This window comes from Falco cherrug, chromosome W, assembly GCF_023634085.1.
Source record: "Falco cherrug isolate bFalChe1 chromosome W, bFalChe1.pri, whole genome shotgun sequence".
NCBI lineage: Eukaryota > Metazoa > Chordata > Aves > Falconiformes > Falconidae > Falco > Falco cherrug.
The window spans coordinates 16,120,291-16,143,555 of NC_073719.1; the positions used below are offsets into that span (position 1 = coordinate 16,120,291).

Consider the following 23,265-nt stretch of genomic DNA (forward strand, 5'->3'; position numbering starts at 1 on the left):
CATACAATTTGATATGCGCCATCACCCCCATCATGTAACATGGGCACCACAATTTTGCTTAGAAGATAGACTTCAATATTTTGTGGATGCAGGAGAGCTGTGACACCTCTCCGGTCTGCACAACACAGACCGAATAAGCTTTTCTGCTCAACTGTATCTGCCTGAAAACTGGATACAAGCAGACCTGCGAGCACCCAGAGTTTTGTACTGCCCTTCTAAGGATGCAAGTCACATTCTCTGTTCAGAGTACGTAGGCGTCTTCGTCTTTTGGATTCTGTTTCAGAGTGCAGTCACTTTCAAATTAGGCACCATGCTGCTAGAATGAAAAGCAACCCTAACTCCTGTTCAGCCTTGCCCATCACGGTCAACAGGAAAGATTTCAGCAGCAGCTATTTGAGTCTGATGTCTCCCTTTTGAGGTAAGATTTTGATAACATTGGAGCCCCTAAGAATCCTTTTCCATAGGGTTTAATCAATCTTGACATTTCTGTATGATGGGTACAGAACAAGGAAGAAGCAGGAAAGGTGAAAGGCTACAGTGTTCTCCTACCTGCAAAATCCCAGTTCTCACCCTGTCAGTAACTCTAGTCAGTAATTATTTTTCCAACCACTGGAAAAATAACTCAAAAAACATCAACTAAAAAGCTAAGGACTCCTCCCATTAGCTGTTGCAAGTAAAATTTCTTCTTTTCTTGGAGCAGTAATTCACGAGTCTATTTTCTGTGTTATTGGCTTCTGTCAACACTGTGAAAGAGGATGACTCCTCATCGTCAAGAGTTCTTCACTTTTAGCACAGGGAGAAATTCTGAGTTAAAACACTGGCAGAACCCTACTCCAAGGCTTCTGAAGAGCCCGTCATTCAAAAAAATGTATATAAAAAATTCACAGGGTAAACCAGATTCCAGTATTTTTGCCTGTCATTCCCCCACCTTTTACTCTGTCTGCTCTCTAGCTAGCACTGAAAGATGACTTCTAGTCATCGCCGTTCTTTCCACTTAGTCTTTACCTCTCCACTCTGTTCTGAGACTTCCCTCTTCATAAATTGTACATAATGTACATAACGACTTTTTGCAGATTACAGTGGACAGCACCTACTTTGCTATACAGAAAACATGAGAACACCGCTATTTTGTTTTGACTCAAAAATAATTTTAAGAATGTATTCCTATGAGTCAGTAACAAAGTAAATAGAATGGGAAATTCCATCTCTCATTGGATATTTAATTATGCAAGATACTGTACCTGTTCTCCAGATTTATCAAATAAAGTTGTCACGGATGGCATTCAAGCCCTTTAGAGTCAGAAATATTTGTGCTGCAGGAATCAGGATGCTTTGCTGAAGCAATCTAAATTGCTTAAACCCAAATCCCAACATAAAATGTTTGAAAGAAAAATTTTTACATCTACTTCTTAGCACCTGACCTTCAAGATAACATATGGGTAAAAACCAGCATGACGCAAATGAATAAAGCCACACAGGAAAAACAGCTGACATGAAACGAGCCATGAAAAGGCAACCTTTCCTTTCTGTGTTTGTAAAATTGTAACGTACTGGTCCATTATGGGGCTACACTCCACATTACTGTGGAATACAGACATAACCAAAACTCACGTTTTAACTGAACAACCTCTAACAATATCTGTGTGTCTTACCAGAACACCGTCAGTGCAAAATAAAGGGCAAAAGGGGACCTGTTGCTTACCCATTGCAAACACATGAAAGGGAGAAGAGCGAGAGGAGAAGGAGGGACATACTTCTAGAGAGAAGCTGCACCTCTATTATTGTCAAAAGATCAACAATCCTTTTTTTCTTTCTTCCCCTAAAGCGAAGATGCCAAAGAACTTGGAACTATTTGTATTCTATACTTAGAAGTTACAAGTCCACTTACTTGTCTACATATCTGTTCACCTCTCTCTGGTTTATATTGTCAATAGCCAATTGTAGAAACTCTAAAACCTGAGTGGCAAATTGTTTCTCATCTGATTAACAAGTGTGATTAATACAAAATACAACACAAATCATCAAATATGCAAATTGATAAACATGAGAACAAAGACATTAAAAACCCATTCAGGTTACATATCCTGTCTCCAATACATAGCCGACCAGCTAGCCGCTTCAACTTTGGCCTTGTTTCCGAAGAAAAGAGAATTCCTGAAACACGCTGACACTCATTTCCTCCCGTCTTGTCTCTCTTCCTCACTTCCTTCCCCTGCCTCTGAGCCTGCTGGTCATTTTCCATGAAACAAGAGAGGGAAGCCTCAGAGGAACGTGTTTGTACATGATTCAAAACAACTGCCAGGCAGGTAGAGAAAAGCCAGGCAAGTAATAATTCCTGAAAACTACAGCTACGGCACGAGCCCAAGAATTACCCTTTGTGGCTCACCTGCAGCTCCTGGACAGCCTAGCCTACAGATCCCTAGCCTGGAATCAGCCACAGCACATGCTCAGAGACCCAGGAAAGGCAGGAAGGGGGGGGTTGAGAAACTGAAAGAGAAGCAAACTTCAGGACTGCCTGAAAAGGGGAAATGACAGCAAGTACGGTGTAGGAAGCGTACATCATGGAAGGGTATGGACAGTGCGGAAAAGCAGACTAGAGGAGGGAGCAAACACATACACCGAGGTATATTTCAGTAGACCTTCTGCTCCCGGGATGCCTTGCTAGAGCCATTAATTTAATATTAGAAAGAAAATTGCAAGTACAATGGGTCTGTCCATAAAAGAACACTACAAAGAGATTGTTACGAATACCTTCAACATCTTCTGCATCTCCTAAGCCGAATTCCTCCAAAAGATCTGCAAAACAAATCAGATGCCTTAATAAATACTCCTGTCTAGAAAGATTATGAAGCTAAACCCAGAGCCACATGAAGTGAACATTACCTGATTTCTGTTGCTTTTTGTTAGGAGAGGTTTCACTCCTTTCCAAAACAGATTCAGGGGCCTTCAGCTATGAAAGACAATCCAATGACAAAAAAAAAAAAAAAAAAAAAAAAATCAATCACACTTAAAGTAACTCCATAATATTTAATGAGCAGAACAAGCAGTCAGTCTGACATGAACAAATACTTACCTGGGAATTGTTGGGTTTCTCCAAAAAGCCTGGAAGTGAAAAATGTTTCAGAAAGTGTTATTTTATTCAATTTTTATTTAATTTATAAACTTTTTACTCCATTCAACATCAGTAGTTTCTACAACTAAGTATTAGTTGCAAGCATTATTTCATCGAGACTGCGATACTTAACACTCAATTTACCTTATCCTCCAGCATTGGTATCGGTATACAAGAAAGGGACAGTGCATGCTTCCCATCATGCACCTTGGATTTAAGAAATACTACTCACAGAACTAGGACAATCCATAGGAAGCAATAAGGATTTGCTTGTTAACAAAACAAGATCAAAATACTTATTTGGAGGAGCTGAATCCTGCTTTCTACAAAGATTATTTCAAAAGCCAACGCTGGTCTGCTGTAATGAATTATCATAAAAGAACACTATGAATTATATAAAATAACAGCTCTATGACCGTGATGTTGAGGGATATTTTCCTTTCCATCGACAGGACAGAGAAAACATGGGTGCAGACATAGAAATCTCATACACATCATTCAATGAGGAAGAATCAAACTAGTTCTTATCAGGTTGTTCTGGTTCAGCTTGCAAGAAAAGAAAAAACCCAAATGACAATTGGTTGTAATCTGCATTTATAGCACAGTTCCAAATAGTTTCATTTTTTTTAAGATTCTTTTCCAACATTAAATCACTTACAAACCCACACAATCTACTGGCCCACCTATATTTTTCAGGTCCTCTGCTTTAGCCATCTTACAGTTTGAGTCCTCTCATGAAAGAAGTGTATGGAACGTTATTAAGAATGGCTCCATAGCAAAACTTTTGTATTTAAAAAAATAATTAAAAAACAAACAGCATTGGATTTCAGGAAACTTGGTGGTCTAGCAGTATGGAAATACCTTAGCAAGATTATCATAATCACCTTTTATCCCCTTTTTACACTGATTTTAAACTCATCTTAGTAGATTCATACAAAGCAGACTTTCATGACAACTACTCGACAAGTAGATTTACAAACTCCCAGGAGCTTTTAAAGTTTTGCTTCCAGCTTACTGGATTAGCTTCTTCAGCTATTCTATTGTACTTACACTACAAGCAGGACTGACCATCTAGTAAAAAAGAAATCCTTCAGATGACAGTTCTACCCCAACAGCAAAACTTCCCTGCCATTCTACACTCCAGATGCTCAAGAGACAGCATCACAAAGTACAGGCAGAAACCCTGAACTCACATTTTAGCTCCTAGGCAAAGCATAACAGAAAGGTATAAAAAAAAATTAAGGCGGGGGGAAAAAATGCTTGGCCAGATCATAGCTTTCTCCTGCTACATCATCATCCAAGGATGTTTAGGTGTTCAGACAGGTCAGCCCTAAACCACATACACTTTCATCACTATGCCACAAGAACCTGAATCCAAAAAAATACAGACACATCCAAAGAACACACATCATGCAAACAAGGTAACTTCCTTTACAAACTTGCCAGCAAGCGCCATGATAGCTGGTGTTAATTAACAAATACTAAGCACTTCATTGCTATAGCGCGCACCCACACCGTAAGCGCATTCCTCAGGCAGACATCGATAACAGCTCACTTCAGCCTATACGTGTTTACAGACAAACATTTAGTCCACCACGAAGTTACCAGTCTGGCGCTCCCCTGAAACAATCCGCGAGCGTGCTCCGTGTCTGTCTGCAGCTGGAAGCAACACACCAGGTGATCCTTCTTCCGGGCTTTCAGAATCCGTCTGTGTAACATAAAACACGGGCGTGAGCATCGGTACAAATTCTCAACTCATTTCTACGCAAAATGTTCCTGCTAAGCCAACTTGCACAGCATGGAATCACAAAAGCCTTTGATAAGCCCCTTGGAAAGGGCACGTCAAGACACAGTCTATTGGAAAATCACAGCAGACTTGTGTGTTTTCAGATCTTAGGCAAAAACCTCACAACTCATCTAAACTCTTCTGTCACGTTGGCAAACTGCACAGCCGCAAGAGAGAATTAACACGGTAACTCGAGCTGTGGGTTGTAACTGCAGGTCTGGGGGGGACCCAACTTTCGGACTGAACTGGCACCCGACACTCAAATTTGTGCTGATGTTCCCCAGGCACACATCCTGCAGTGGGGAGCGAACACGTTGCTACTCCCAGTTGCACGGGCTGAACAAAGACGAGCAAGACAAAGCTTACAGAAACCAAAGCTACCTAAACCCCCCCAATAATATTTTAGCCTTGTATTTGTAAGAAGGAGATGGGGAAGAGTTTCTTCTTCCTCACAAGAAAAGTCAGAGGGGGTAAGCTACAGACTCTGCTCGTTTTCTTCTAACCCATTACCACAGACAGGAAGAACTAAAAGGGCCAACACAGCCAGCACGTGTGGTATCTCTGTTGAGCATTACTTTCCAAAAGGGCCAAAACGGTAGAAAGGCTCTTTTCCGAAGCAGCTAATCATCTAGGCTGCAGACCCTAAGGGCAACCACTGAACACGTCAGCGGAATAGAGCTGTGTGGTGAAAAAGCAACAATCCCGCCAGCCCCCGTGAGGAGCTCAAGAGTATTTTAAGCAGCAAGAAACTTCACTGCCGCAATACTGTACTAGAAACCCAACTGCAAGGGCCAGTTGCCATGAGACCCAAATCATTAGCTCGACCTACCAGCATCCCAAGCCTCGCTGAACAGCTAGCACACAGCACAAGTATTTCAAGGGCCCCCAGTTACAAACATACAGCAGAACCAGGAAGAGAGGAAATAAGCCTCAGCCGCGGCCGGGCCCAAGCTCCGAGTGCTTCTGGATCTCACTCCCCACCCCCACCAGTGGGAACCCTGGTCTCCTTCACAGGAAATACCTCAGAATCCCAGGGAGATTCAGCATCTTCCTCTTCCTCTGCTCCCACTGCTGTCAGGGCACCTACAAATGCAGGAAGAGGGGAGACACTGAGCCCTTCTATTTCACTCTGCTTTTCCCCATCACCCCTGCGCCCAAAAGATGCACAGCGGTTCTGTTGCTGAGGACAAACTAAGGAGTGAGTGTTATTCAAGGGTTTCTTCACACCCAGCACACAACATCATGGTATTTCCTTTAGATCGCCACCTCTCTGGCCTCCTCTCCAGCAGAAGATGGCTATGCACAACAGCTGACACAGCTACAAGCAGCACTGAAGACGTGTTTGGGTCACACTCAGGAAAAGGCTCCAGCACGCTGCAGCCCTGTGGCATACGGAGTTTAGGTCACCTGCTCTCCAGTCCACAGCTCCAGAAATTGCCATTGACTACCACCATCCACTGTGCAAGAAGTACCATAGAAACACCACCCGACATCTTCATGCTAAAATCACCAAGAAACAATGCTCCTTTTGTAGCACTACCAGAAAAGATCTTCCTTGACTAGCAGTTTTTACCCTGCACCTTCCCAGAAGGTAGACACCTAAGCATTGCCATTTAAAAAGAGGAGAGGCTCACAGCCCAAAAACTCACCCCAAACACACAACTTGTCTCTATCTCAGGGGCCAACATCCCAATCTCTTCTCTACTAGACACACGCAAGGCTCAGTCTCAGTAGGTTCCTGGCCAGATTAAACTATCTTCATTTCTCTGTTTTAAGCTAGTCCGTTAGGTAAAACTTATTCAGGATTCGCTCTCGTGGAGACATGCACACAAAAAACGGGAAAGGAGCTAGAGACCAGTGAGGGCACCCGTCCTAGCAGAGGGGAACTGCTGGTTCCAGCCTCAGCTAGGACTACTTACACTGTGCCAAATGCAGGCTTATGGTAAAATGCACCGACAGAAGAGCATGTATAGGCACAACACCTGGAATACAGCAGGTTCTGCCAGGCCCGCTCTGTAGCATTTGATCAGCAGCTACACACGCTCTGGTAACATCTACCACACCACTCTACTCTCTGGAGACAGACAGTGGAAAGTGTGCCTTCTCCTCCTGCTCCAAGACCTGAGGTGAGCACCAGAGTACTCAGCCCTGACTGACATGGCAATGCTTTCAAGCACACTCACGCATGGCACTGGAGAGACTTTCTACGTTTTAAAACTGGACAAGGTGAGGCACTGGAACAGAACAGCTTTCTCTCAGATTGACTCAAATCTTTCCCAGGCTTCAGCCAAGAGCAATCACAACTTTTCAGTCTGACAGCACGGGCCAGAAAGGGCAATACTACTGTCACACCAAGACACTCTAATCCTCCTCTTTTTCAACTGTGCATTTTGTTCTGATCGCTTCAGGGAGAACACAGCAACAAAACCAAGAATGACACCTGCTCCATTTAGCATCGTTTGGAATCCAAGGCCACAATTTGTTCTTCAGGAACGAATGATAAGGAACAAAAGCTACTTTCCTCCTTGCCAATGCCCACTAGGGTTCACAGGCAAGGGAAAGACTTACTGTTTCAGAAGTCAATCACCATTTCAGTTCATTTACTGTGCATTAATATTTATAGAGGAAGAACTGGGAGCAGTATTCACTAACTCACTTCTCTCACCAGCGTTGTCTTTGGAAGCACTGTGGACTTGATGGCTATCATTACAAATAGAGTTTTTCACACCCTCAACAACTGCAGTTTGTAGCTCTTCACCAGCGTCTTCCTTTTCCTGCTCCTTCTCCTCTTCTTCCTGTTCAGGTGATTTTTCCTAAAAGAGATTGACCAAACAGCTGGAAATAGCAGAAACAAGCACCTTCTTAGCCACCCATCGACAACAACTTTAAAAATGCTTCTCCTGTGTAAGACAACAGGGAAACTTTGTTGAGCTTTGTTTTACAAGGCCTTCAGTTTTTCTGGGAATCTCTGAGGAGACAGCAATGACATTAGCCCTAAGTCATTAGCCCTGGCTCTGCAAAGCTCCTGAGAAGCAATTCTTCCTGTCAGCCTAACTCTAGCTTTCATTTCAGTTACATTGTTTTGGAACACGCTCCTTTTCCTCTACTTTGCTCCAGGAAAATCACTAACTTCCTGCTCTCAATCTGACTCAAACTTTTTGGTTCCTCATTTTCAGCCATCGCACCAGGTATTTTACTAAATGGCAATAAATCTTGACAGATAAAAACTGTACATACAACTGAGAAAAAAATTAATTTATTTCAGAAAAATTATACTGCCTATTTGTTTTCCTGCAAAACCACTGCAACCAATAAAAAAAACCATTGAAAATACTGCCCAATCTTATTCTTATACCTAAGAAACTGCTTTGGTTAGGAGTAAAGGCATTTTCTATTATAAAAAAAGGATGATCAAAAGATGGATATACGTGAAATATTAACAGAAATCCAGTTTACCTTTTGGTTCTTACCTTTATCACCCTTAGAAAATACCTTTGTGATTGAATCATCCTTATACAACTTACTTTGGTGCCTGAGTGAAACGCTGCTCTTACATTTTCGTCATGCCTATTCAAGCACAAGTGTTCCCTTTCTTGTTTCAGTGCTTCACAGACTTTATTATCTACTTCACATTGCTCTTCTTCTGTATCTTCATCATCCACTTGTTCAAGACAGACAGAGTTTGGTCTTTGACTTTCAAGCCTTGGGCTTTTTCCTGCTGACAAAGAACTATTATCACTTTCAAAGCCATTACTGAAGCTTGACTTTTTCTCCTTAAGACCACAACTATCTGAGAGAAGCTGAGGTGTCTTTTTTCCAGTTTGTCATCTTAGATTCTGCAAAAAGGGAGTCATCATTTCTGTGAAACTTCGCCTGAATCATGCTTTTCTTGTTCCAGCTTTCTTGTTTATCTTGCAAATTATTTAGATTCTGAAAGACAGTTTGCTTTGGTACTGACTTGCAAGATACTTCATTATTCACCGTCTTTGGAGACATGGCACTTATGTCAAAACAACAAAAGGAGTTATGGGAATGGCAACAGGCATGTTACCAGATTAACGGAGTAATCTGGGAATGTCTGGAAAAGGAACCAAGTCAAGGATGGGCAGGATGGAGGAAGGACTTGGCCAGGGACAAAGGCTTAGGAGGGGACTAATACCTTCATTTTAACAACATGACTTGTTTTTTCTGAAATGCCTAAGTGCTGTGTTTTCAAAGTGCTACTTTTCTCATTTACTATAGGAAAAGAATTGTTTAAAAAACTACTTAGCAAATCTACTTTTATATATTAGTATACTATGCAATCTTTTCCAAATAGCTTACTGTTTTTCCTGAACTGCTGGGAAACATTCATTAACAATGTCAAATTTGGCTTCTGCAGCTTCTGTAAATAAATGATTATTTTCTTTTAGAACACTAACGACAACAACAAATCCTTTGGTCACATCAAACCTTGAACACTAAATGTAATCAGGCTGTCCTTTCGACAGTGGTCAGGTGCTGGCTCCATCCTATACTTCTAACTACAAAAACACTCCTCACATATGCAATTCAGTGAGTATTTCACCCCCAAAATACCATGCAGGCACCCTTCTGAAAATTGTTTCCAAAACTATGGTTACATGCATAGCAGTTTGAAAAATCTGGGTTTAATATTTGTAGTACTTCAGTAAAACTCAGTTATATTTAAGATCACAGCTTCTGGATGCTTACCTGCAAGTGTGCACAAGGGAAGTAACTGTTAAGAACCCTAGGTTTAATGCATTAATTAGTCCCTGCAAGTACACTTACCAGAATATCCTGAAATTTCAAAAACATGCCAAAAAATGCATAATTTGTATTTAAATCGGTGCAAGAAAATGAAATCATGTTAAAACTGAACATGCTTGCACCTCCAGTATTAGAGTAGGTTGAACTAGAACACTGGTTCCTCATCGCTGCAGAATCCCAGAGCAACAGAACAGATGCTCCAGACATCACTGCAGAAGTTAATAATGCTTCAGAACACTAGCAAAAAAAGCAGGCCTGAGAGCTTGTAGCTGACAAAAAGAATACTACCTAAGCATTCAAAAGAAGGAGGGAAAACATGCAGTGTGAGATTGCATGCAAGCACAGAATGCCATCTCAATAGAAGAAAAAAAGATGACCCATTTGAGTAACTCATCGGCTGAGCACTCTTGAGTAACCTGATGAGGAGGAAAGGAGAACTAGGTGATGAAGGATTTCAGTACATCTTCATTAAAAAGTGCCCTTTATCGGTTAGGATTCTATCACGAAATTTACAGGAAACATTAACAGTGTTTGGGGAAGAACAGAACAGGTTATATTAGTAACTTATAAACTTAAAATCTGACTCAAATGACCAAGAACAAATAAAACTGTGGCGATTTATCTCGTCGCCTATTGCTCTTTTGCCTCAAACCACAAATCTACTGCATGATCTGCCACAGCTACAGGTCTTTTAGGAAAAACTCACAGCAGAAGAAAGGCTGGCAGGTCAGAGAGTGCTTCTAAGGAGAAAACAATATTGGCTAGAACTGTAGTTTCTTTCAATCCCCCAGAAAACTTGCCTTCAGATCACTTATTTTTATAGGACATTTACTGTAAATACACCATACCTTGGGAGTAAAATCGAGTTCTTCCTCAGAAGCACGCCAACTGACATCGCTCCCCTCTTTCTCCAAGCTTCTTAAAAAGTAAAGCAAAATGAGTACCGTGTCTCTCCAATCATTCCTCAGGTATGTGCTGGGTATGTTTAAAGTCTTACCCGATTGAGTCTCCTTGCGACAAGCCGTCTATTGCTGTTCAAACACGAATTGACATGTTGAAATTAGATTTGGCATGCTAAAAATTAACCAGCACATACAAACATTTAACCTGGACAACTCTACATGTCATAACAGAATGAAACTTTGGGGAGTCAACTTAACGTAAGACAGCATGAATGAATGCATGCATTTCCAAACAACTGCTTTTTCAAGCCACACTGAATTGACAAAACAAAAAAGACTAGAGTTTTAGATCCTTTGAACTTTTATACCTAAAAGTTTAAGAACTACCTCTAAACTAAAAAAGCCCAGCATAGCATGAATATGCTGTGTTAATAAACAGTTAACAAAATACTGGTGCTTTAGCAAGACGGTAAATAAACGAACTGCTGAAGTACTCATACTGCACACACAAGCACACGCTGTTGACACAGATTTTACTGGTTTATATACTATACTAGCTGGTGCTCTACCCACTTACACGTTATCCTGAAAAGGTAAAAAACATCAAAAAGCATAACCAAGATCTAAAGCTTATCCTCACGTAGAAGAATCCCCAGCAGTTCTCTACGCTGCACCAAAAAGGGTATTCAACAGGCAAAACAGGCGTACCCAGGGCACTCTATACTACACTCCAAGCTTTCATCCATGTTAAGACAGCAACTGGCACATAGGATCACAGGATAAATCAGGTCACAAGGGACCTCGGCAAGTCTCTCAGCCAACCGCCTCCTCAAAGCAGGCTCGGCTCTGAGGTCAGATGAGGCTGCATAGAGCTTTATCCAGTCTGATCTTGAACCATTCAAGGAGGGAGACTGCACAACCTCTCTGTTTTACTGTTCTCACCATGGTGAAGCTGCCCACATTCCGTTAGAAATTCTCTTCTTTCCATTTATGCCTCTTGTACCTTTGCTTCATGTGACACACCACTGGGAGGCACCTGTCTCTGTCTTCTCCTCACACGTACTGGAAGCTGCTGCTGGGTCCCCTTCAAAGTCATCTCTTCTCTAGACTGAACAAGCCCGGTTCCCCCAGTCTCTCCCCCAAAGGCAAGGAGTCCTGCTCCTGGCAAAGCTTGATGGCCCTCCACTGAACTCGCTCACGGATGAAAGACCACTCTCTCTTGCACTGGGGGCTCAAAATTATACCCAGGGAGCTGGACACAACCCAGGGACTGCCAAGAAGCGGTGTACAATCCCCTCCCTCAGTCTCCTGGCTATGCTGCTCTTCATACAGCCCAGGACACCGTTAACCCTCTCAGCCGGCAGGGCACCCTGCTGGCTCATTCTCAGCTCACTTTCTGCCAAGACCCTCTGGCTATTCCCAGCAAAGCAGCTCTCCAGCCAGGCAGCTCCAGCACGTGCTGTAGCAAATGGTTGTTCCTTTCCATGTGCAGGACTTGGCATCTGCCCTTGCTGAATTCTGTTAAGACAGGCCTGACAGCCCATTTACCCAGCTTGTCAAGATCCCTCTGAATGGCAGCGTGGCCCAGATGCACATGTTGCAAACTCAACCATAGCGCACTCTAGCACACCACCGATGTACTAAAGAAACCTGAACTCTAGGAATCCAGCCTGAAGAGTGCGAAAACCTCTCAATTATCAACAACTAAGATGAAATAAAAGGCTTCTTCAATTCCCAGGACAGAAAGGAAAAAACCAAACAGAGCCTCCACATCCTATCTATTTCAGCATTCCTCAAGTCCTCGATAATTAGTTCTCGTTAACTATCATCACAAAATGAAGTTGCTTATAAAGAGGAGATTGGTGGCCTTCCATAAAGTTGTATGATGACAGCCAAACCGAGGTCTTAGACAAAATCATTAAACGGAAAAGAAAACAAAGGGCATATCATGTTGAGTAAGTTATCTGAACTTTTGCTTTCCATGGATAGTAACTTTAAGCAAGGATCAAAACCAGTTCCCATTCTCCTTTAAAAAAGCAAGAGAGAAAGTTTATGAGCTAGTTTTCAGACAGGTCTTGATGCCCTACTGTAGAAACGGGATCTAGAAAAGTAGTATCTAGGGATCACTTGTTTCTACTTTAATTGAAGTCCATTTTCATTTTGGAGTAACAGAAGAGCATATATATTTTTTTTTAATATTATTTACTATCACTAATGACACAAAGCAATCACTCAATTCAGTAATTAAGGACCCATGCAAAACACGCAAACAAAAAGCACCCAAAGCCTGCTCTCAAACCTAATTTATAAAACCAAAACCATCAGAATAGAGACCTCCAAGATAATAAACATCACAGGTGTGTTAGTATTTGTACATCACACAGCATGTTCCATAGTTGAAATGCTACTGTATAGAATACCTTTCTTTGGTTTTCCCGTTCTTGATGTCTGGCTAGGAGATTGTGGCATTCCTATATCCATTTAGGGAAAGGCGTGTCAAGGACAGACCAAACAAGGGCACCAGAATAAATGTGAATCCCCCGAAATTTGGAAAACATAACCAGTACATTAACAAAGCTATAGCAATGGGAGAATGTACTGTGACCATCAGCCTACTATACAGTTACAAGAAGTAGAAGCCAAACCTATCACAACCTACAGAACTCTACTCTTAAGGGACAGTGTCAAACACTGTAACTTAATTTACTTGCTCCATTGTAGAATACCTATATTCCAATATTTTGAAACACTGAAACAGATTCGTGGCAGTTTACTGTACTGCCAACTTTGCATTTCTCTCAGCTTGACTAGTCCTTGCCCAGCACTGACTGCCAATGCAATTCCTTCATATTTGTAGAGTGTTTTATACGTACGGCACACGTAAAATCCCTCCGTCTAAGCATCCCAAAAATCTGTAGGTGCCAACAAACTTTGGAGGTACACTAGCCAGTTGTGTCAGATGGTGCCTGATGCAGACACAGCCCCCTCCTACCTCAGTTTGAAGGTAAAAGCCCTGCATATATTGATTTGACCATGCTGAACTGCTCACGTAGAGAAGCTACGCCACCAGCCAGAACGCAGGCTTGACAAGCAGTCGGAGTGAATACCCTGTTCCCCCAGGGCTATAGGGCAGGCCACAACTGGACCAAAACGGGTGCACTGACTGCTGTGAGTGTCATACATGTGTGCTTGTGTGTGTACGCGTGTCTATGTGCTGTGGAACAGAAGCTTTAGAATACAAATCACCATCCACCTGCTCTACCCATCCTACTTAGTAAAATGTTATTTTTTATATCAATGAACGGTGTGGTTCTGTTATTGCAGCTACCCAACACCAAATGTCTGTGTGACAAGGCCGTAACATTTGCCTCAGAGCAACAGGGAGTCCTGCTTATATTGATGTTACCACAAATACACGGAATGGATGTGGCAAGAGGACTCCTATCAAAAATACACATGTAAGAGTTAAAAAAGGACCTCAAGATTGTTTCTCATTCCTTCTCCATTTCTCAGTTTTCTTAAAAGGTGATACAGCAGATAAAAAGCACACTGAAGCACTCGTTTCTTTTCCAAGAGCTCTATGATGAAAAACCAATGGTTTCTGTAGGAACAATACACCAATACGCAGTGCAGCAGCTAAAAAAAGCTGCCACTGAAGACATACTAGAAATCTGAACCCTCGCTTTTAGAAAAAATACATAATTACTTTTTGCCAAAGAAATTCCAACTTCAAATCTGAAAAGTCTGTCATTCGATATGCTAGAGGTGGAAGCCATTCATTTGGAGGTTTTTGCCAGTCTGTCTGTAATCAACAAAAAGGTTCATGTTCTGACAAAAAGTAAACACTCAAATAAGCATGAGCCAACTTCTTAAATGTACCGACTTGCTCACTAGAGGCAAATATTTTGAACAATGTTCAACAAGTGCAAAAGTAGCAGCAAAAGGAGGAAGGACTACATTGAAGATCCCAGAAAAACAGGAATGAAGAGCAAGATTAAAACAAAGAATTCAAAGCGGGTATTCCTCCGTTGTCCCACGATCAGTTGAGCTTCTCCTCTGACAGGGGCTTCAAAGCTTTTACTGCAGCCTGTCAAAGGGACTCATGATGCAGGACCTGCGCTTTGTGTGTGCAAGCAAGAGACTGCAGAATCAATGCCACTAAGCGTTCCCTGCATGCTACTAATCCCTCTCACTCAACAGGCCGGGGTCATTTTCCAGGAAACTGAGCACAAGGAGAAAAAGATTCGTACTACTCAAGAAAAACAAGCCCTACTATAAACAGTTTGAGAACACAGCACACTCTTTCTCCTCCCAAGTCCTTAACCCACATAAATATGCTCTTCACACTTCCTATGCCTCTTCAAGTGAGGATTTCCCATAACGTTGTGGACTTATGCTAGTAGTATTACTGTCTTCAAGGAACTGAGCAAATTACTTGGTTCAAGAACCCATATTTCCCTGAGGGCATATCAATTTTGGAATCACACAACAGTATTATTCTTCAAGCCACATATTTTAAAATAACCCGGGCCTGCCAGTCATCACAATGTGGTACCACAGCAATTATCTATGTGCACAGGAGGCAGCCACAGAGTGCTGCTTGGGTAAAAGCAACATTTTGTTGATTAAACTACCTGTACCAAGCCCTTTCCAAAAATAAAATAAAATATAAAAACCTCCGCATCTTCCTTCAGTCTATCAAGAAACTTTACACATCGCTGACTAGATCAAAATAACTAGTCCTAAGTCAAAGGAACAAAGTTTGGCTCTAAACTAAATTCCCCTACCTGGGAAAAGTGAACTCGGAAAAATATCTCACGTTTTGCTCATATTTCATGACATATTTTAAAAAGGAGTAATAAACTGTGTTTGAACGCTGTCTGCTGCCCATTTGCCACAAAGTTCTGACGTAACACCCTTAAAAAAACCAGAAAGGATAGAACTTCCCACTGTAGGGCCTGAGATGTAAAGTACAAGAAGTTCGATCTATATTAAAAGATTAGTTTTCTAAGATTCCTCTAGGGCTATATGAGCTCATAAGCATAGACTGGATCTTAAAAATTAAGGAGTTGTTGTTTGGTTTTTTTATTTTAAAATGAACTCACTGAAGGAGCTAATTTTTTGATAACAAGGCAATTCAATTGTTTTTCTGGGTCACAAGTTAATATGGACTTTTTAACGTTTATTTCATACAATTACTGGAAGTAGAAGTGTTATTTATTTTTACTGGAATCAAACTATGTCCATGAAGATACAGTACACACAGAAGCTGCATTATTGTTCCTAACCAAGTGACTTTTCCAAGACGATTTTTCCTAAGTATGTCTCTACAGCACCTACACAGAAACAATCGTAACTGATGCTGAGAAATAAGACAACTCACTAAAAGCAGCTTAGTGCAGATGAAACTATTAATATTAAAACACCACTGCACAAACTCAGTGGCTATCAACAAGACATGTACAGTCCTGCTAACTCATCTGTTGCTTCCCAGCTACAGGAAGATGCACAACTACTCAGGATGAACCTACTGCTTTTGCAATTCATTTTCACAATCTGACTGGCCATCTAAGGTACAAGTACACACCCCAAAACCAAAACCACTCTCACCTAGTTCCTTCCCTGTCCCCCTTCTCTCTCGGTATGAAAACCTAGACAGATGGGCAATCTGGCAGGCAGAAGGCAACAACCCGGTACGTGGGCCCGTAGCACACAAACCGCAGCTGCCTTCACCCCTGACAAGAAGCACCTCCAACCAACAACAAGTCAGCATATTCACAAAGCTTCTTGCGCTACCCCACCTGATGCCTCCACTAAAGTCAACGGCGAACACAGCGAGCGCTGACAACACAAACCCCCTAAAGAAAAGGCCACAGCGATTTTCCTCGTGAGCTCCTGCGTGATTAAAGATCCTACCTCCTCTGTCCACAGCAGGTGCACCCAACGTCAAGCCAGCAGCTCCGGCCCGGTGAGGAATGCCAGGTACTGTGTCGCCTTGTGCACCACCTTCGTCTCTGTCTCCCCGGAATGCGTATGCCACCAGTTGTTTACAAAGACTATATAGGGAAAGAGAAGAAATGTATTTGGTAAAAACAACCACATACTTGCTTATACAGTTTAATAGAACAGTTAACAGCCACTTATCCACCCTACACGTATTCATAGCCGTAGGAATTCATATGCTTGTATGCATTCACTGAGAGTAATACACACAGAACTTACTGCACGACTACTACCTACTTCAATATTCACTACAGTCATGTTCACTCTAGAGGTGCATATCCACACCTACGAAGCCATTAGCTCCAGCTCGGCACAGTATTTTCAGCCTAGCTGTTAAGCAACCATAACCACCTTAGAGAAGGGACACGCACAGGTACAAAGCTATCCATAAGAGGGGTGAAACTGCTTAAGACTTTAACAAAAGGGATATGTTAGATCTCTGAAACAAAAGGCTGGTAGTTCCTGCTCATTGTAGTGGAAGTCAGTAAGGACAATGGTGCTGGTCTGAGGAGAGGACTGACATGCATTTCAGTTTGCTACGTTCTACCTCTGGGTAACTGTAGGATACAGACGTGTTTTAGAGTTTGTATTGGGCAGGTGCAAGTTTAGCATCAAAACTTGACATCTAACAGACCATTCGGGGCGGAAATTTTCTTCAACATCCAGATTAATACTAGACACAGGGAACGATACGTATCAGAAGACGTCACTGAGCACAGCTTCAGGACAGCTTTCAACACACCATTAAACCTTGCTGCTATTACCAAAACCATTCAAAAGCCACACTGACAACTGACAACCTATTCTAACAATAAAGTCAAAAATTTACCTAGAATATCCATGAGTAACAGCATAATCCTCAGCTGTCCATCCGTTAGTGTCTTTATGGAAAAGATCAGCACCATATCGAAGAAGAACTTTTATTAAATTAAGCTGTCCACCAGATGCTGCAGTCATAAGTGGGGTTCTGAAACACCAAAAATATGTTACGAAGTAGATCATTTCACACAGACACTGTAATTATTTTTATTCCTGTTTGCTCTCAAAAACTACTGTCCTCATTACTGAATGAGCAAAAGAAAAAGCAGTTTTCATTAAATATGAAGAGCAACCATAAAATGCAAGAGGGAGTCAAAACAACCAAACCTTCAATCTTCAGACAAAGCTTCCACATAGACAACACTCACATACAAACTATGCCACTATGCAAGAGATGTTTTTTTCAAATCGAGGCAGTGCTGCTGAGCTAACAGCATGTTTCCTGCCAGAAGGGACACCACAGGCAATGCCTTCTTGTAACCCTCAACGAGGAAAGCACCCACTGAGGTATGACAACAGCCAAGCGCAGATGTGCTTTCACAAGTCACACAGAAATAGCTGCTATGTGGCTCCCCGGGTTTTTTCAGAGCTCACTCTCATGCCTCTGATTAATCCAACCTAAAGAATACTAAAGAGACCCATGCAGAGTTTTGACAAACCACTCACCTTTCACAGTGATCTCGAGCATGCACATCAGCTCCTCTCTGCAGAAGAAACTCTGCTATATCTTCATGATGTTCAGAGATAGCAAGAATAAGCGGAGTGTTTCCCTCCTGAAAGGGCAGATAAATACATTTAAAAATAAAAGTAAAAAAATAAAAAACCCTACAAGAGAAATACTAATACAACTTTTTGAAAGAACTTCTTCAACAAATACAAAAATTTACCTTATTCTGAGCATCAATATTGGCATTATGCTCAAGTAACAGCCCCGCTACGGTTGTATTAGGAGATCGGACAGCAAGGTGAAGGGCAGTGTTGCCGTCAGCATCCGCCAGATGGGGGTTGGCACCGTGCTCTAGCAGAATAGCTACACATTCTTCTTGCTGGCACTGTACTGCCTGGGAACAACACGCAAAAAAGGAAGAACTGCCAGCACTCTGTTACAATTGCCCCGGCTTCCCAATGCTGGAAAATAAGAGCACCTTCAAAGCTGAGCTAACATATGCCTATTCCACGCTGATTACCAGATGCATGCTTCTATGCAGAGCTGTGTAAAGAATCCTTCCAGCCACCTCTCATTTAATGCACAGTTGACAAGCCCCACTTGAAAGAGCATGACATATTCCACATACCTTCATCAGTGGCGATCTGTTATCACTGTCAGTAAGATTTAGCTTACACTTGTTTTCTACGAGATATGTAACAACATGCACATGGCCATTCGCAGAAGCAAGATGCAGGGGTGTCCTAAAAATTAAACATATTAAATTAGCACAGACAACTAGAGAAATAATTTCAGTCTCTGATAAATTGATATGACCACAAGTTTCACTTTGCACAAAGCAAGCTTAAGAAACGATTTCTCATTCTGTTACCAGTAACAGCAGTTGCGCACCAAACACCCGAGACTGGCCAGCAAAACCCCTCCGCAGCATCTGCTTAGTAAGGTGCCATTTCCTTCACTCTAGAACTTAATCTGCACAGATTCCCGTGCCCAGGTGGTGGTCACTGCCTCCAGCAGGACTACACCTGTGGCACAGCAAAAAAGACCAAAGCTTGGGAATCTGAGAACTATGGCAAGCAACCCTCTAAGTTCTAGGATTATTCACGTGCCAGAAGTGTCTCAGAGATGTAGATGGGCTTTATATAAAGAGTATTAGCGTTTCCCTGCACTTCGAGGATTTCTGCTTTTTCTCTAGCTTGCTTACTACTGCAACAAAACCAAGTACTCACTTGCACCAAAGTGCCCCCCATTACATGCAGCAAACCAGACAGCAGAACACTGTAAGCCTGAGTACAGGAAAGTAATACCCGACCCTTCAGATACGTGTAACTACGATAGTCATAATAAGCCTACTACAGAGGAAGTCCTCTCCAGGGAGGGAATACTGTGTTTCCATAATACATGACCAGCATAAGAAAATGAAACTCTTTTCTTCAAGTTAAAGCCTTGCCAGAGGAAAAAAAAACAAACAAAAAACCTCTCCTTCAAACCACAGAACATCTTAGGTCTGATGTCAATTAACCAGCCTACTTATACTGAAAGAAATTGCCCAGAAAGTCCTTGCATGTGTTTCCCCCTAAATCAGAGGCACAAATCAGCACAAGCTTCACTCTGTGCAAAAGCAAAGCACCTGCTGCTCTGCAGGACACCTGTCCCAACAGAGCAGAAGACAAGCTAGAAAACAGCTGGGACCTTCCTCCCTTGAAGGCGATGCAGTAACAATCCCACAGTTCCTCAAGAACTGAGGGGAACACCAGCACTGGTTCTGAACCACATCGCTGCAGGCAGGTCCTTCTCTGTATTTAGGAAAGCTCAACTAGCCTTGCAATTGTTTGGGTACCTTGCTGAGACAGGAGCACAACAGCTCCCTGGCTAAGGGGGAATGGAAAGGGAGAGGTACACAAATGCAGTGGCAGGTGATGCAGAAACACAGTAATCTGTAACACAGATACTTGCTACAGGGCAGCTGACATCCTCCTCCACTGCAACAAAGATGAGGATGAGAGAAATACAGAAAACTTCAAAGAATTTGGAATGTCTTGCTACAGACAGGGAACAGACTGGAGCACTGACAGAGGAGTAGCTCAAGAGCAACCACCACCACTTTTTGAGAAATTCCCATGGAAACATGCGGGATTCTTCATCTCTGAAGAAACGACTGACTGAGATTATCTGAAAGCTAACCAGAACTGGTTATGAAGGAGTCCACAATCATCTGAAAGCTGCTACTACCAACCACTAGGAAGCATGACAGACGTCAAGTAGTCACTATCAGTTCTGCAAACAGAAAAGCCTTCAGAAAACTTGGACTTGTTGCTGTCCTCCTCAACCAAGCCTCTCAGTTTGTCAACAGGAGACGGCTCTGCTTGGAGCGAGGCCTTATGTGCTCCACAGAAGATCCACTTCAGGGAACAGGCTGGCAGAGAACACCAGTGCTCAGGGTTGCCTGTCCCTGCAAGAGGCCTCCAGTAACACCGAAGTTCTTCTGCCACCCAGCCCTGGGGACACTGCCCAGATTCTGTTCCTGCTCCTGCTGCTGCTACGCTGATCACCTACAGAGTAGAAGAGAACTGCTGATGCCTGAGCAGCCACGAAACAACCCCACTGGGAAACAGCAGGCTGGCAGTACGCACTTTGAACGGTGCTTGAGCCGACAACCCAGCAGCTACAAGCCAAGCAATGAAAGCGCTGGAGTTCAGTCTGACAGGCAGCTGACAGGGTCAATCTCCCTTAGCGATGAGCTCTGACCCAGGATCCATGACTAGCTGGCATTGTGCCCACAGTGCTTCCAACTACAGAGTTTTGCCCGTCTCTGTCAGTGAGGCTGAAGGTTTTGCTAGACCACCTCTGAAAGCTGCCTGCTCCTAACTGATGCTGTATCAGGCACACTTTCGGGAGGTCTTATGGGCTACAGGACCCACTTTACGGAAGGAACCTGTTGGTGTGATCCTTGCCATGTTCCTGGTGCAGGATTTTGCTTTTGGAAATCCTGAGCAGCAAACCTGAGATATTCATACAACCAATGCACACATTGTTGCCGTTACTTTGCATTATTTCCTATTCTTCACCTCTATTTCCAATGATACCAAGTCTTCCAACACGAAGCCCTGAAACGCACCTGCATCTGGTGGTCACTCACAACACACATCACACCCACAAGCACTAAGAGGGCACAGGTGGCCTTGCAACCCTCATGGCTGGTACAGAGGGCAGTGGCTGCAGCAAGTAGGCAGGCTCTGGCCACCAAATTGCTCTCAGCCTCGCTTTTCAGCACTGGGCATTATCACGGCAAAACCACCACCGTGCTCATCATAGTATGCTGCCTTTTCTTTCTTCCCTCCCTCTCCCCCCCCCGCCCCCGGCTTGGTTTTTTACAGTTTGTGACTTTATTTGTCCTGTTATAACACTGATAATTGCCTGGCACACAGAAGGAAACCCTTCAGAGGAAAAGAAGCTTTCTAGACAAGATGAACTTGAAACGCAAAAACTAGCGAAATTTCGTACCAGGGTCTGCTAAGAGCTGGTGACTGACTGCTGACTGAATCAGGAAGCAGTAAGAAGAAAAAGAGAGAAACTTTCCGAACTATTTCCATAAATGCCATCGGGCACCTCGACTCTGGCAGCTGAATTATGCACAGAAGTGCACTCAAGCCACCTTAAATGGCATCCCCCACCTGCAGCTGCATAAACAAATACTGGCTGGCAACACTCAGGCACACAGCCCACGTGCTGACTGGCTGCACTCTTCATCGCCTTCCTACAAATCTAGACAGTTTCAGGTGTTTTCAGGGCAATAAGCTAGCTGGCTGGCAAAAGTCCAGTCTTCAGAGAAAGACAGCCCAGGATGCTGAAGTACTCCGATTAAACCAGCATCTCCTCTGAATGTCATGGATGTTTTGACTCAGAGTCTTTTCAGAAAAGGCATTAACAGCTCGACACATCCAAGACCCAAAAACTTCAGCTGATTCCCTTATGCTTACGGTGGATCATGAGGAGCTATGCTGCAGCCCAGGGCTTCTCCCTAAAATATAACTGCCAAGTACTTGCTGTGCTTGACTCAAAAGCACACATCACACCACCTGCCAGAAGCAGCAGCTCCCTCTGCATGGCACTGCCCAGATTTTCCAATCCAAGGCACTAATTAGCTGTACCAAGGCCACAGAGCAAACAGCAAAGTAACTGCCACCTAAGATCAGACTGATGTTGCTTTGGCTGCAACATCACAGTCACAAAAGGCACATCAGGCAACCGTCCACACAGCACCAATACACAGCACATTTAACCTTTCCTAAACGCAGTGCTTACCCTCTTTTACTCCAGCTGAGGCAGTGCAGCTTGCTCAGCTCAACTACTAACCCCGCACGCCGAGGCCTCGGAGGTGCATGCACTCTGCCTTCCAAGCGAGCCTGGAGAATGGCCCTGAGGCTCCTTCTGCAACCCCCCCGGCCAGGCTGCTGCCGGCCCCCTGCCGCTCCTGCGCCCCCAGGCAAGGCAGCACCCCCGGGAACGAGGGCACGGAGGGGGCCGGGGCAAGACGGGGGATGCTCGGCCGACTCCAAGGGCTCCTGGCAGCACAGGCCTGGCTCCCCGCCCAGGCTGAGGCTCCCCGCAGCGATGCTGCCGTTCGCTCCCAGCGCCCTTGAGCTGCCGGCGGCTGCAGCTGCACCTGCGGGTCCCGGCGCTGCCCGCAACCCCCCCGCACCCCGCCCCAGCACCGCCCGGCGCTGCTGCCCCCCGCCGCTTACCGCTCCGCCGTGTCCCGCTCGTCGATGCCGCATTTCTTCAGTCTCTGCCGCACCTGACCCAGGTCGCCACGGGCGGCCGCACGGTGCAGCTTGCCCAGCTCCTGCAGCCGGAGCTCGTAGGCACCGGTGGGGAAGGGCTTGGCGGCGCTGCCGGACGCTGCCGGCCGCCCCTTCTTCTTCCTCCAGAACCCGAAAAACCTCTTCATCCCGCGGCACGGTCCTGCCTCAGGGAAGAGATGGCGGGAGGCACGAGGCGGGCTGCGGCAGGCCCCGGGCAGGGCCGGGGGATGGGGGGGTCCCGGGCAGGGCCGGGGGGTCGGGGGGCCCGGGGCTGGGCATCGGGGGCTCGGGGGGCCCCCGGGGCAGGGGCATCGGGGGGCCCGGGGCTGGGCATCGGGGGGTCGGGGGGCCCCCGGGGCAGGGGGCCGGGGGATCGGGGGGCCCGGGCAGGGCATCGGGGG

The 23,265-nt window shown here is 44.1% G+C and overlaps 1 protein-coding gene and 1 long non-coding RNA gene across 2 annotated transcripts; both read right to left on the minus strand.

Moving 5' to 3' along the window:
* Nucleotides 1-3,528: 3,528 nt before the first annotated feature.
* Nucleotides 3,529-8,835, minus strand: LOC129734604 (uncharacterized). Its single transcript, XR_008730130.1, has 4 exons — nt 7,564-8,835; nt 5,920-5,981; nt 4,718-4,820; nt 3,529-4,480 (listed from the first exon to the last, which is right to left on the minus strand). It is a non-coding gene; the product is annotated as an uncharacterized LOC129734604 (long non-coding RNA).
* Nucleotides 8,836-8,963: 128 nt separating this feature from the next.
* Nucleotides 8,964-23,047, minus strand: LOC129734594 (ankyrin repeat domain-containing protein 7-like). The gene is made up of 9 exons (XM_055698233.1): nt 22,805-23,047; nt 18,688-18,802; nt 18,280-18,453; nt 18,059-18,165; nt 17,403-17,540; nt 16,487-16,626; nt 10,666-10,699; nt 10,517-10,586; nt 8,964-9,282 (listed from the first exon to the last, which is right to left on the minus strand). Exons 1-9 carry the CDS (start codon nt 23,008-23,010, stop codon nt 9,187-9,189), a joined length of 1,080 nt encoding a protein of 359 aa, XP_055554208.1. The 5' UTR covers nt 23,011-23,047; the 3' UTR covers nt 8,964-9,186.
* Between the last annotated feature and the right edge of the window lie 218 nt (nt 23,048-23,265).